This window comes from Protopterus annectens, chromosome 12.part0, assembly GCF_019279795.1.
Source record: "Protopterus annectens isolate FY-2018-M chromosome 12.part0, PAN1.0, whole genome shotgun sequence".
NCBI classification, from domain to species: Eukaryota; Metazoa; Chordata; order Ceratodontiformes; family Protopteridae; genus Protopterus; species Protopterus annectens.
This window is the reverse complement of record NC_056746.1, coordinates 935,404,682-935,418,830: the sequence shown is the minus strand read 5'-3', so window position 1 is coordinate 935,418,830 and position 14,149 is coordinate 935,404,682. Positions and strand designations below refer to the sequence as shown.

At 45.6% G+C, this 14,149-nt stretch overlaps 1 protein-coding gene across 2 annotated transcripts in view; it reads right to left on the bottom strand.

Annotated features, from left to right (window-relative positions):
* NIT1 (nitrilase 1) overlaps window positions 1-14,149 on the bottom strand; it is a 250,727-nt gene that overhangs the window by 162,827 nt on the left and 73,751 nt on the right. For both annotated transcript variants that reach the window (XM_044089966.1, XM_044089967.1), the window contains one exon: window positions 11,574-11,825. In XM_044089966.1, coding sequence (XP_043945901.1) covers window positions 11,574-11,825 — 252 coding nt within the window. The remainder of the gene's footprint in view (window positions 1-11,573; window positions 11,826-14,149) is intronic.

Genomic DNA, 14,149 nt, shown 5'->3' with positions numbered 1-14,149 from the left:
ACTTCTAAACAAAGACATTGGCAACCTTGAAACACTGGACCCCACCTAATTTGGGTTCGTGAAGGGCCGATCCCGTCTCCTGAACCTGATTGACTTCTTCGAATCTCCAGAACCATGGACAAGGGTAAGGTGGTTCACACAGCCTATCTAGACCTTGCCAAGGCCTTTGACACCATCCCCCACTCTGGAATCATAGATAAACTTACTAATCTGGGCATTAATTCCTACGTCACCCAATGGGTTGCTAACTGGCTTACTGATAGAACCACACTGTAAAAGTAGCAGACTCCAAATCCAGCTCCAGACAAGTGGAGTACCTCAGGGTTCAGTCCTGGGACCGCTCTTGTTTGGCATCTACTTCTCTGAAGTACAGGCCAACACTAAGGGACTCTGGATAACAAAGTCTGCAGATGACTGCAAACTGGGAGCCATTATTGAATCCCCAAATGATGTGGATACTCTACAAAAGGGCCTTACAGAAACAGATGCTTGGTGTCAGAGCCATGGGCTCAAGCTCAATGTCAAGAAATGTACAGTTATCCCCTTTGGGAAAAAAACATGTACCCACAAATTACCATATAGGTGGCAGTACACTAAACACCGAAAGTGTGATAAGAGACTTAGGGACACAGGTGGACAGTGGTCTCACCTTCGATAGCCAAATCGTCACAACAGTCAGGAAATCCTTCTATGTGGCACACCTCATCACTAAGGGCTTTTCATCCAGAAAAAAGGAGGTCATTGTCCCACTGTACTCATCCCTCATTAGACCCATTATAGAATCCAACGCCCCATTTGTTTTGTACCTCTCAAGACATCTGCAACAACCAGAAAGGCCGCAGAAATACCTCACTAAAAGAATCACAGGCCTAAAGCAGATGCCCTACGCTGACCGCCTTAAAAAACTCCAGCTATACTCGGTCGCATATCGTCTACTCAGAGACTATCTCTGCTTAACATACAAGGCCATGTCAAACCCTGAGCTGTTGGACATGCTACACTTAAAGAAATCCCAATCCCTCAGAGCCACACGCTCCAGGGATCTAAACCTTGTTATCACAAACAAAACATGCTGGAGGGATAGGTTCCTGACCCAGAGACTCCCCAGACTCTGGAATAGATTGCCCATACATGCCAAGCAGAGTGCCTCTTTGGCCCTCTTCAAAAGGAACCTTGACGATTGGATGGGAGAAAGGAAATTCACCCCGGGGATCACATCAGTCGCCCTGCTAGACAGGGATCCAGGGAAGTAAATAGTGTGGGAAGAAATAGCCAGGGAATTGTTATGGCTAAGCTTGTATAGGCCCTAGGGCTGATAGCCTAGTACCAACCTATGAACCTATGATACGCTGGACAAGTATAATATACTAATGTTAATAGGTCTGGATACTGAAAAGGCATTTGACAGACTATGTTGGAATTTTTGAAGAGATCTTTTCAGGCATTTGGGTTTCCACACTCAGACAAAATTAACATTTAAAACCTACAGAGGAGTACGAGCTAGGATGTAGTGTGGTGGTCAGCTGTTTAAAGCATTTAGCCTTATAAGAGGAACTAGGCAGGGCTGCCCAATTTCACCATCTCTCTGTCATATTTACAGCTGTATGCCAGGGAGAGGGACACAAGACAATCCAACGTCACTATTCATGTGACACCCCGACCCCATGTGTGCAAAAAATGGGAAAAAGGAATTGTGAACGGATGGAGGAATAGAAATGAGAAAGGCTATTTTTACCAGTCTAGAACATGACTTAAAAATTATACTGAACAAACTAAATTATTTAGCAGAATTTAAAATAAATGGAGCAAAAACAAAGGGTATAGTAATGAACTGTGCCCCAAACACATGATTTGGTACAAAGCTTCCCCTTTTTGTAGGTCATGACAGTATGAGATAATTGAGAATTTGGCTGAAGCAGATAGTTGAGCAAGCAGCTAAAGAAATGTGGGAAGAAATCACTCATAAGTTTTAAACAAGACTACGGAAACTGATACTAAGATGTTTTGGAGGTGCTGGTTCTTTGTGTAGGTAAGGCTTACATGCATCAACTGAGAGATCAGATATGAACGAATCTCGAAAGGAAATTAGGAGTTTATTTGGGACAGCAAAAGGGAAAGGGTACAATGTGAAAAAGTAATGCTGAAAAAGGAACAAGGTGGTTTGGGACTTCCATGTTTGGAGGCATACAATAAGGCCACACATCTTATATTAATACACTGATTCAGGATACAGAGCATATGCCCAAAAGGAAGCACATGACAGGCACAGTAGCTCAAAAGAGGTAATGGAAGGATCACATGTGGGCATTTGGGCAGATCTAGGAAAAGAATATAATGAACATTATGTAATACCTTACATTCATAGAACTATTGAGCAAGTCTTTTTTGTTAAAGTTAGACCTTGGAAAAATAGAAAACTACTAGTAGGTTACACTGTACATATAGGGACAAGACAATCCCAGAACAGAATGTCACAAGTATTTGGAAAAGAATGAACAAAGTACCAACATTTTGGGAACAGATGTTAAAAGATGAGGTAATAAAATGTATGGAAGCCAGACAAATTTTGGGATTACTGCACTCAGATCAACTTGCATACACAGGTTTAATGTTAGACTTCAGGCAGATATGCAGAGACGATCAGTGATGGCAAACCTTTTGGGCTCAGTGTGTCAAGAAAAACCACAGATGATCCTGATTGCTCCAGACTGGCCATGCCAGCACTGGTACCCAATCTTAAAGAACTTAGCTCAAGGCCCACCATGTATTTTGCCTCAAATTCCACACCTTCTGACTCAACAAAACAATCAGATCCTGCACAGTCAGCTCAAAACCCTAAACTTGGCTGCATGGCAGATTCATTAGTCAAACAGGCAACACCTCTCTCTAAAGCTGTTATGGATGTCATTTTGGAGGCCAGGACGCCTAGCACCTGGAAAGCTTACTCAGAAAAATGGAAGAGATTCTGCGCCTGGAGCCAGGCTCAAAGCCTTGACCCTCTTGTCCCAAACATTCCTCAGATTTTACAATACTTAACTGAGATGCTGGACAAAGGCCTATCCTTCTCATCAATTAAGATCCAATTTTGTCTTGGCTGTTGCTTTAATGGTAAGTTGTGAAGGTCTGAAAACACCCTCAGAAGCCGATGCCTGCTCAGCGGCTCCGGATCCATCTGAGGGATTAGTTTCCGTAGGCCCAATACCTTGAGTTTCCAGAGGCCTAGTTGTCTCCACGTTGGAGTCAGAGGCGGCCTGTGGCTCTGAGGTAGCGGGTGTCAGGGGCTGCAAAAGCGCCTCCCTGAGAACTGGCGACTGGCCTAGAAGAGGTTTCGTCATTGGTTTTGGACCTCGGATGCCTGTCTTTATCCTTGTCTTTGCATTTTTTCGGAATTGGGGTCGTCGGTTGATCCGACGGCATAGTATAATTGAACCTTCGGCCAAAGTAGTGCAAAGCAAAATCAAAACGTCTTTTTATAGCGCGTTTGTTAAATCTAGCACAAAACCGACAACTAGTGACGTCATGATCAGGGCCTAGGCATGGAATACAGTAAGAGTGGAAGTCCTTATGAGGTATTTGTTTCCTACAAGAAGTACAATTATTAATTTTTTCTGACATCGGTCTGAGGCAAGAAAAAAGTTTCCCCAATGGGGACTTCAGATCTGAAATTCGACTTCGAAAATCTCAGGAGTCGGCCGACCGGCACTTGCGAACTGCTTCTGCTTCGGGCACCGCACGGCAAGAAAGACTGAAGAAAATGGCATCGGATGCATCTTCTATACCCCTGGCGCACTGACATCAGGGAAGAAGCGACGCCAACCGACGCCGGACCAAGACTTTGGAACTCTGGCCGACTGCTGGACTGCCTGACGGCAGGATAACCCAAGTGTAATGACTGCAGCAGTGTAACACGATGAACATCATTGTGGCGTGTCACCTTTGACACGTCATAGATTCACCATCACTGGACTAGATATTAAATTTGTTACAACACAGACAGTAAATTTTGAGACCAGAACAGAAATGTCAGACCAGAAAAGATTAATAACTTGAACATATAAGGCAATATTAGATTTGAAAAGACAATACAGTATAAAAAGTAAAAATGCCATGAAGGGAACTTAAAAAAAAAGATACTACAGCTTAAAATGGAGGTAAATATGCCTTGATCCTACATAAAGAACTAAATTGAGAAAATTCAGAGTTTTTGCAAGGAAATGATTGCATAAATATTTCTATAACCCTTTGAGACTTGGAAATTTTTTCCTGTGGACAAGAGACATATGCTTGAGATGGGATGGTCCAGAAAGCGGCTCTTGGAAGCATCTATTTTAGGACTTGCTTCGGTACAAAAATAATTTGAATGGTGTGCTCAGTCTTATACTTGGAAAATAATTTAACTTTAGTTTAGAGATGGTTTTGCTGAGTTAGTGTAAAATAACGTACTAAAGAGGTGAAACCATTGCTATATTTAGTGCTAATAACAAGCCGCGGTGGTGCAGCGGTAGCGTTGTTGCCTCAGAGCAAGAGGTTCTCCCGTTCGATTCTCGGCTGGAGCGCCTTCTGTGTGGAGTCTGCATGTCCTCCCCACGGTCGAGTGGCTTTCGAAAGACATGCGTAGAATGGGCGCGCCTTCGTTGAAGGTTGAGCATCGAGCTGGCACCTCGGCATCCATAAAAAAATCTACTGCCAATCATTAGCAGACCGGAGTTCCGCTGTGGCAACCCCTAACCGGGAAAAGCCGAAAGCAAAACAACAAATGGCTATGAAAGCTATAATTAGAAAATGGAAAAACAAAGACAAATCATCCATAAGATAGGTAAAAATAAGAAGTTATGTACCTACCATAACGTTCCATGTTAGTTGTCTTCTCTCGCCTTCTTTCTTGCTGGATGGGTTCGGAGCCGATCCTCGGCTCCGACTCGGCACTTGCTAAGCTCGAGAGCTAATTTTACCAGCTCGAGGCAACCCTATATCCCATGATGCAAGGCGTGACTACCCCAGATCTCGTTTGGTAGCTATGAAAAAACCCTGCCAGTAACCTTCTTCCCAGAAAGGAAGAAGAGGAACTAAATGTGGAAAGAAAACAAAGCAAATAACCACTAGAGACTAGTGACACTTCCTACTGGGGGTCCATAGAAAGAATGAACTGTACCCAGAGAAGAGTACAACTTCAAGGTCTGTCCAGGCTAGGGGGAAGGAGGGAGGGCCTTAAGAAAGAAGCGAGAAGACAACTAACATGGAACGTTATGGTAGGTACATAACTTCTTAATGTTAAGTTGTCAAACTCGCCTTCATTCTTGCTGGATGGGACCGAGTCCCTAGCACCTCTATCCTGGGTGGCTCAATGGAACGGACTCTTGAGAACTGTGGAACCAAACCTAGCTCTGTCCCTGGAGGCCAAGTCCAATTTGTAATGAGAGACAAAGGTGTGAGGAGTGGCCCAAGTGGCTGCCGCACAAATGGTGTCAATAGGTAGCCTATCCTGAAATGCTGTGGAAGTGGCTAGGCGCCTGGTAGAATGTGCGTTTGGTTTCTAGGGCAGTTGCTTGCCCTAAGGAGATAAACATGAGAAATGATAGAAGACAGCCATCTGGATAAGGTCACCTTGGAGACCGGAAGACCCTTCCTGTTTTCTGCATAAGAAAGAAACAGTTGATCAGATTTTCTGAATTGTTTAGTTCTGTCCAAGTAATATCTGAGTTGGCGATGGACATCCAAACAATGAAGTTTCTGTTCCGCTCTGTCAGAATAATTAGGGAAAAAAACTGGCAATTCAATAGATTGGTTAATATTCGTCTGGGAAGCAACCTTGGGCAAAAAAGTTGGATTAGTTCTTAAAGACACTCTGTCTTTGTGGAAAACCAAGTATGGGGGACGGACACAGGGAGCGTGAAGTTCAGACACCCTCCTGGCTGAAGTGACAGCAACCAGAAAAATCGTCTTCCAGGAAAGAAATTTTAATGAGCATGTAGCAGCCGGTTCAAAGGGGGACAGAATCAAGGATGCCAGCATTAAATTCAGGTCCCATTCCGGAGGGGGATCTTTGACTGGGGGTTTCAGCAGAAAAATCCCTCTAAGAAAGGCTTTGCAAAGCTTGTAAGACATTCTGTTTTGATCCGCTAAGCCAACATGAAAATTTGAGATCGCTGCCAGCTGAACCTTAACTGTCGAGGAAGAAGAACCCGATTGAAAAATCTCAGCTAGGAAGTCCAAGACTGACTGCACTGGAGCAGTAAAGGGATCTATGTCCCTAGACTTTGCCCAGAAGGAAAAACGCTGCCATTTACTAGCATAAATCCTTCTGGTAGAGGACTTTAGAGAAGCTACTATGATATCTCGCACGGGATTAGAAATCATAGGAAGCCTGGCTAAGGAGGGAAGTGGAGCAACCAAGCAGTGAGGTTGAGAGAATGAATGGCCTGGTGCAGATGACCCGAATGGTGGGTCAGAAGATCTGGAATTGGATCCAGATGCCAAGGCTGAACCAAGAGATGACGATGTAGGGACGAAAACCAAATTTGTCGAGGCCAGTAAGGGGCAATGAGAATCAATTTGGCTCTCAAGACGGTAGCTTTCTGAATCACTTGAGGTATCAGCGGGAATGGAGGAAAGGCATAAAGAAGTCCCCGGGGCCAATCCTGGGTTAGAGCGTCTCTGGGGGGATGGCCTGGTAGTGGAAAGAGGGAGAAGAAGTCTGGGCATTTGCTGTTTTGGGGTGTAGCAAAAAGGTCGCAGCAAGGGAAGCCCCACTTCTGAAAAATCCCGTCCACTACTGATTGTTTGAGAGACCACTCGTGTGGCATGAGAATAGCTCTGCTCAGTCTGTCCGCTAAGAGGTTGGATTTCCCTGGGATATGCGTTGCTATCAGAAACCGATGAGAGGAGATTGCCCATTGCCAGTCTTAACTGCAATAGTCCCTAACGGAAGAAAGTCGCCGAGGGCTTGCAACGTTAAAAGCACCACTCTCATCTCTAGGACATTTATGTGCAGATGGTATTCTATGGGTTGCCAAGTCCCATGGACCATCCTGCCCTGATAATGCCCCCCCCCCACCCGATCAGAGAGGCATCCGAAGTGACTATGGCAACCGGAACTGGGGGAACAAACAGTCGGCCCTGATGGAGTTGTGGACAGGACATCCACCAGGTTAGGTGACTCTTGCAAGATTGCGTCTCTAAGATCTCGTGGCGCATGGGAAGCTGCTGGAATGACCACTGGGTAAACAACATCCACTGCAGAAGATGCATGTGGAAGCGAGCTAAAGGAAGCAGTACAATGGCCGCAGCCATAAGACCTAGCACCTTCAGGACAAATCTGGCCCTGATCTTTCTGCTGAGTAGTATGATCCAAACATACTTTTGGATGTCCAGAATTCTTTGGTTTGTGAGTCTTGCTGACATCCCGACAGTGTCTAATTCTGCGCCTATAAAGGTAATAGATTGGCAAGGAGACAATGAAGATTTTTCGAAGTTTATAGAGATCCCTAACTGGTTGCAGATGTGAAGAGTGTAGTCCCTGGCCTTGAGAAGTTGATGCCTGGTGGTGGCAGAGAGGAGCCAGTCGTCTAGATACGGAAACACCTGGAAACCTTGACGTCTCAGGTGAGCCGTGACCACTGCCATGCATTTGGTAAACACTCTGGGGGCTGTAGTGAGACCAAAGGGCAGGGCTCTGAATTGAAAATGACTGGTCCCAGCCGAAAGCGGAGAAACATTCTGGAGCGCCTGTGAATTTTTATGTGATAGTACGCATCCTGAAGGTCTATTGAGCACATCCAGTTGTCCTTGCCCAAAAAGGGTAGAATGGACTGAAGCGTGACCATCCGGAACCTTGCCTTCTTGACAAACTTGTTTAGTTTGCTGAGGTCTAAAATTGGTCTCCAATCTCCTGTCTTTTTGGGAACCAAAAAGAATCTTGAGTAGATTCCGGATCCTACCTGGTCTGCTGGTACTAGTTGGATGGCTCTTTTTGCTAGGAGCTTTGATACCTCCAGCTTTGCCAACTCCCTTAGACCAGGTGAAACGTCCGGGAGGGACTGATGAGGAGCAGGATATCTCACGAAAGGGATACTGTAACCCTCGGATATGATCGACTGTACCCGTTTGTCTTGAGAAAGGGAACGCCAGGCTGTTGGGTACAGCGACAATCTTCCCCCGACTGCCTCCAAGGGTGAACAGCCGGGCAACACCTCAGGGATGCTGGAAGGGTTTATCAGAGAGAGGCTCTCTGCTGCCCTGATTCTGCGGACCCCCTCTGCCCCTAGGGCGGCGTCTATTGTTATTACCCCCTCTGCCTCTGGGGGTAAACTGACCACGTGCGTCCGGCGTAACTCCCTGAGATTTACGGAACCACATTTTCCCTCCCTTCTGACCTTTGGGATAGGGTCTTGAAGGGGTGGAGAAATGGACTCCTACGGCAAAAAGAGTCTTGCCGTCTTGCTCACACCTGGTCAATGTGTCCTTCACCTGAGGCCCGAACAAAGCCGAACCATCGAAGGGAGTATTAGTGAAGGACGCCTTAAAGGGGTCCGCGAAATTACAAAGCCGCATCCAGGACTGACGCCTAAGTGCCACTCCTGTGCCTGCGGCTCTACTCGCCCCATCGGCTGCATAAGAAATGAGCCGCATGGAGGAGTTAGTTATAGAATTTAGGATTCCGAGCTGTGAGGCAATCTTTTCTTGAGCCCCAGCAGCTGACGGATCCTGAACTACCTCACCTAGTTCCTTGAGAATGTCTCTCTGAAGCCGGGTAAAGTGACAAAGATAGTTCAGCGAGTGCATAGCGAAGGTCGCTGAAGAAAACATCCGCTTACCGTACCTATCCATGGTCCTAAAGTCCTTGTTAGGAGGATGGACAGGTACAGAAGGATCGGCAAGTTCCTTCTTGGTGGCAGCCGCCACCACCATGGCATCAACAGGGACACCCTTGGTGAGAAACTGTTTGTCTGCGGGGGCCGTGATGAATTTAGAAGGCCTTCTGGGGACTGGTTCCACAGAATCCGGGGCCGCCCACACCTTTCGAGCCACCACTTGCATGAGCGGGTCGAAAGGCGGAGACACCCAGGAGGTGGAGGGTCGAGATCCAAAAGCCTCCACGTATACCGACTCATCCTCGGAGGGGTTAATGGGAGGCCAGTTCCCCCTCTGTTTAAGGAGTTCCAGGATGTCTGAAAAGGAGACATCCTCAGAGGGGGACCGTGGGGAACCCTCCGACTCATCTAAGTTGGTATCTGATGTCGTAGACTCGGGGTTAGTCTGTGTGCTTTCTCTTGCACGTCCTCTTACGCGGGGGTTCTCCGGAAGGATCAGGAGAAACCTCGGAAGAGGAAGTTCTTCCCAATGGGGAAACCTGGGGCGATGGATCTCTGGGTCCGGGAGCAAGAGAATGGGAAGAGACATCAACAGGCACCAAAGAGGGAGGAGCTAATGGAATTGACCGTTGACTCAGCTCTGGGGCTAGAACACTCCTCATCACCTCAAAGGCTCCCCTCCCAGGGAGGCCAGAAGACTCCCGCTCCGAAGAGACAGGAATCCCCGGTCCCACCGAAAGAGAAGGCTCCGAGGCCGATGTCGGTGCCGAGCTCACCAATGCCGAAGCTCCAAGAGGGAGAGTGGGGTCAGAGAAGGGTCCGATGCCACTCGCCCCCTCGGAGCCGACAAGGGAGACTCGACGACCGGATCCCTCCAAGGAAGGTCTCGTGGAGGAAATCGGAGTTGAAGACGACGGAGCCAAAAGGGGAAGTATCGGCTCCGGCACACCCACGGTCAACGTTCCGAGAAGCTCCGGCTCCGAACTCTGAAGGAGAGTCGGAGGAGGAATTTCAGGGGGATGAGGGATAGTGGTCATCTGCTGAGACGGGCTATGGAGCATCTGGGCCAGTGCCTGTGACTTCAGCAGTCTACTTACCACCCTCCCCAAGTCATGGTCTGACAGCCTGGAAGACCTTGAAGATCAGCTCCGATGGCTCCGCTCCGAAAGTAGAGGAGATCCCGGAGCCAGGCGAATCGACTCCAGGGAAGGGGACCAAGATCTCTTCTTGGAAAGAGCCATCGGAGCCGAAGACCCTTCGGTTCCAGATGGAGCCGACAGCTTATCGGCACCAGTCCTGGTCAAGGATACGTCGGCTCCGGCCAGAGCCGACATCGACATAGGTGCAAGTGTATCGGAGCCAGGCGGCACCGATACCACCACCTCAGAGATAGAAAGATCGGCTCTGGCCGGAGCCGATCTGGACTCCGAAGGAGTCGGAGCCACCACCGAAGGCTTAGGAGCCACAGCCTGGGCTTTAGGTGGCTTAGAGGGCTTTGCCGACCCAGTCTTGGTCGGGGAACCCTCTGGCTTCAACAAGCCACGTAGAATTAATTTATTTCTACGTTCCTGCAGGACTCTCTGGCTGAAGGAGTGACAAATAGCACAGGAGTCCTGCTGGTGTAAAGGCCCCAGGCAGTACACACAAGAAGTGTGACCGTCTGTCAGAGACATTTTCTGACAGCACGAGTCACACATCTTGAAGCCTGAGACCTTTACTTCTTTTGACATGGTATGCCAACACAAAAAGCACAGATACACACCAGTCACACAGTTAACTAATAAAGGTGGGGAAAACTGACTAAGACACACAGACTTCCTGACAGAAAAATAATAGAAGGGAGGCTTAAGGCCTGAAGGTAGGAAAAACTATCCCTAATACAAATAGAAAGGTAATATAGGGCAAGACAGGTAGGTACTTAACTGCTAAGAAAAGGAAATAAGGAAAATGGAAATTTTCCTGACTGACTTTTAATACAAAACTACTAAATTTTACCTGAGCTGGTAAAAGGAGACCTCTTCACGAAGCGGCAAACGAGATCTGGGATAGTCACGCATTGCATCATGGGATATAGGGTTGCCTCAAGCTGGTAAAATTAGCTCTCGAGCTTAGCAAGTGCCGAACCCATCCAGCAAGAATGAAGGGGAGTTTGACAACTTAACATTGATTATTACACAGACTGAAATATGGAACTGAGAGATCAGAAATAGAACTCCATTGTAACAAAAAAGGGGATGTTAGGGATGTCATAATGGAAAATAAGTGTGAGGAGGACATTGACACAAAACAAAGCAATAAAGTAGTCAACAATACAAGCTGAGAAGTCACTGGTCTAGTTGTTAAGACTTGTGCAATAGTGAAAACAAAACAATAAGGCTACTGATTAATGCCGGGTCTCGAATTAGGTTGGAAATTGTTTGTTTGTGCATTTAAATGTTTTTGGTTAACATGGAATGTTAAATCAAACTTAGAATAAAGACTGGAAAGAATAGCTAATGGTGACATTTGGATTTGCATGCTTAACCATGGCAAATTATTGATAAGTTAGTTATTATGAGTTAATAATTGATAATTATTGATAAAGGCTGACTGACATGAGGCCACTTTACTACTGTACAAATACTTGCATCAGTATTTAGTGCTGAAACACCAAATGCACCATGTGTGGGGACTGTGTAGTATGTTATACTGAAAAATGTTAAAATATTCACTGCTCAACAGCGGACTGCAAATCCAACGAGCATCGTAAAGTGCCATTCATACCTGGCAAGCTTGCTGTAGTGCTGGATAAGGTCACCCTCCAATGGCTCGGCGAGGCTGAGTGTCTGTTCTGTGCTAGTGCCAATGTAGTCAAATCCCTCCGGTAGGAACACTGCACTAGCTCCCCTCTGATGTGCTTTATTTATCAGATGTACACAAGTGGCAAAGTTCTTCTCCTTGTCATCTGTGGCAGTCATCTGGCACACTGCTATCAAGGGCTTCTGCCCACCTTGTAGACTGGTCATACTTCTAATTCTGGGGAAGACATGAAGAACCAATCACAGCAATTAAAAGCCCTGGAGAACAACATGGAAAGATACTTCACAATTATTAATAGTGACATGTTATATATTTAAATTATATCTACAGGGTTAAAATCACATTTCAACTTTTCATACAAATAAGAGCTTGATTTAGTCATAATTAGACAGCACTGTAACTCACTGATTAAGATCTCTGCTCATACAGCAGGTGTCAGAGATTTGGTCCTGATCCTCAGCCACTGTCCGTGTAGAGTCTGGATGTTGTCTACATGTCTCTGTGGTTTCCTATGGGTATTCCAGTTTCACAACTTAAAAAAAAATGCTGTTTGAATAATTAATTTACATAGCCCATATAGGCTGCTTCTACCCCAGGTCATGTGGCTGGGAAACTGCTAAAGAGGGTCATTAAAGAACCAGTTCACTTGCCCAATTAAAATTACTGGTAGAACTATGGAAAGAAACTGAACACTCTCCTGTTAGAGTGGAAAAAAAGAAACTGTGATTTTACGTCATAATAATGAATGCAGGACTGACTCTAACCACAGCTAAACTTTAACAACAGGCAAAATAATGGTAGTCACTACGCATTTATTATAAAAATCTGGTTAATCGTTTTAAACCACTGACAGAAGTCGTCTCATTTAAGGCATGATTATGAAGTCATAACCACCTTAGAGACAGCAAATGTAAACCTAAAAAGGCAAGTACAGTTAGGATTCCATGCAAACCCAATATACAGAAGTGTGCTGCAATATAAACTCAGAACTGTTTAAAGGGAGATGAAATAAATAGAGGTTTCAGAACACAACCTACTACCTTGTCAGAAAAAAGGAGGGAATACATTCAGAACTACCTACATACTATACTTCTGGATAAAGGGTATAACAAAATCAGAATGCCAAAAAAAGTAGCGATTCAACAGTAAAGGTAATTTTATATAAAAAGCAGGTGAAGAAGTCCCAGAACTATTAACTATTGAGACTACAACACAATAAAAGCATTGAGGAGGCTACAAGAGGTGGCTGGGAAAACAAAATATAGAAAGTAATAATCTATCATTAAGGACTTTATCTAATGGTTCATGTGGCCCGGTTCATCCTGTTCAGCATCTTTTTCTTTGAAGTTCCAGTGCTTAGTGATGATGAGGTATCCATGACAACATGTGCAACGAAGTATTGTTTCAATTATATAACTGTGCTTATTCCTTGTATTTATTGTTTTTATTTCCTTTAACCATTTGCATGTTTTGATTCTCGATTCTTGCTACAGCTAGTAAAGGTTACTTTATTGTGACTTTTTAAACTCTTACAAATCTTTTACTGGACAGTGGAAGGAAGCACCTCATGGGATTGAAGGTGGTTGCCTTTCATGGCCCAAAGTGAAGTGTGGTGTTTCAGCATAAAAAAAATTATTTCAGAAGACTGATCAAATCCTAGGTCTCCTAGGATAAGTCTGCCCACATCTTGCACTGTCTCTAGGTACTGCAGGGATGAAAACTTCTGTGGTTAGCAAGGGATTTGAGTTGGTTCAAACTCACCAAAGCAGTGGCAAACCAGTGGCCTGAAAGAAGTCTGTCCCAAGATCCTGCCCTGGGCCATTCATTACATACCAAAGTATCTACACCACCCATCCCCCAACTGATCATTTTTAGTCTGGGGCCATTCAGCCAGATCAAAAGCAGTAGCATCTTAGGCCATCCAGAAGTGGAACAGGGTTACTCAGTGCACAGGTTTCATGTAGGATTTCATGCAGATGTTATATTAATTATGTTGATAATTTCCTAGTTGCTGAGGAACCATCAGGTGAACACACGCAGGCATCCATGGCCCAAGCAGGAGACAGACATTAAATGCTTTTTGATTCTTAGTGCAAACATGAGCCATGGATGCAGGATCTTACCACTGGAAATTTGGGTGTAATTAGAGGTCCAGGTCTGCATGCCCCCTTAGCATGTGCACAGTCTTGGTCTGCCCACCACCTGGCAACTGCCCACTACATGTTAGAGTGAAAAGTTCTTTGTGCTGGGTTACTGGAAGATACGAGTCTCTGTCTCTCTTTGGGCCCACCTTCACAGCCTGAATATTGTGAGGCCATTTTTTTTTTTGTGTGTGATGACCAAGAATAAGCAGTCCTGCTATTCATTGCGCACTTGATCCCAGAAGGCTTCTCACTGTATGGCAATTCCTTAAAGTGCATAATTGCTATTATAGTTTGGCTTCCACCCTTCTCCTTTCATCTGGCTACCTCTGAAGGGAAAGGAGACTAACTCCACGGTCATCCTCTTTCAGCTGGCTTTTAAAGATGTGATCTTGGAAA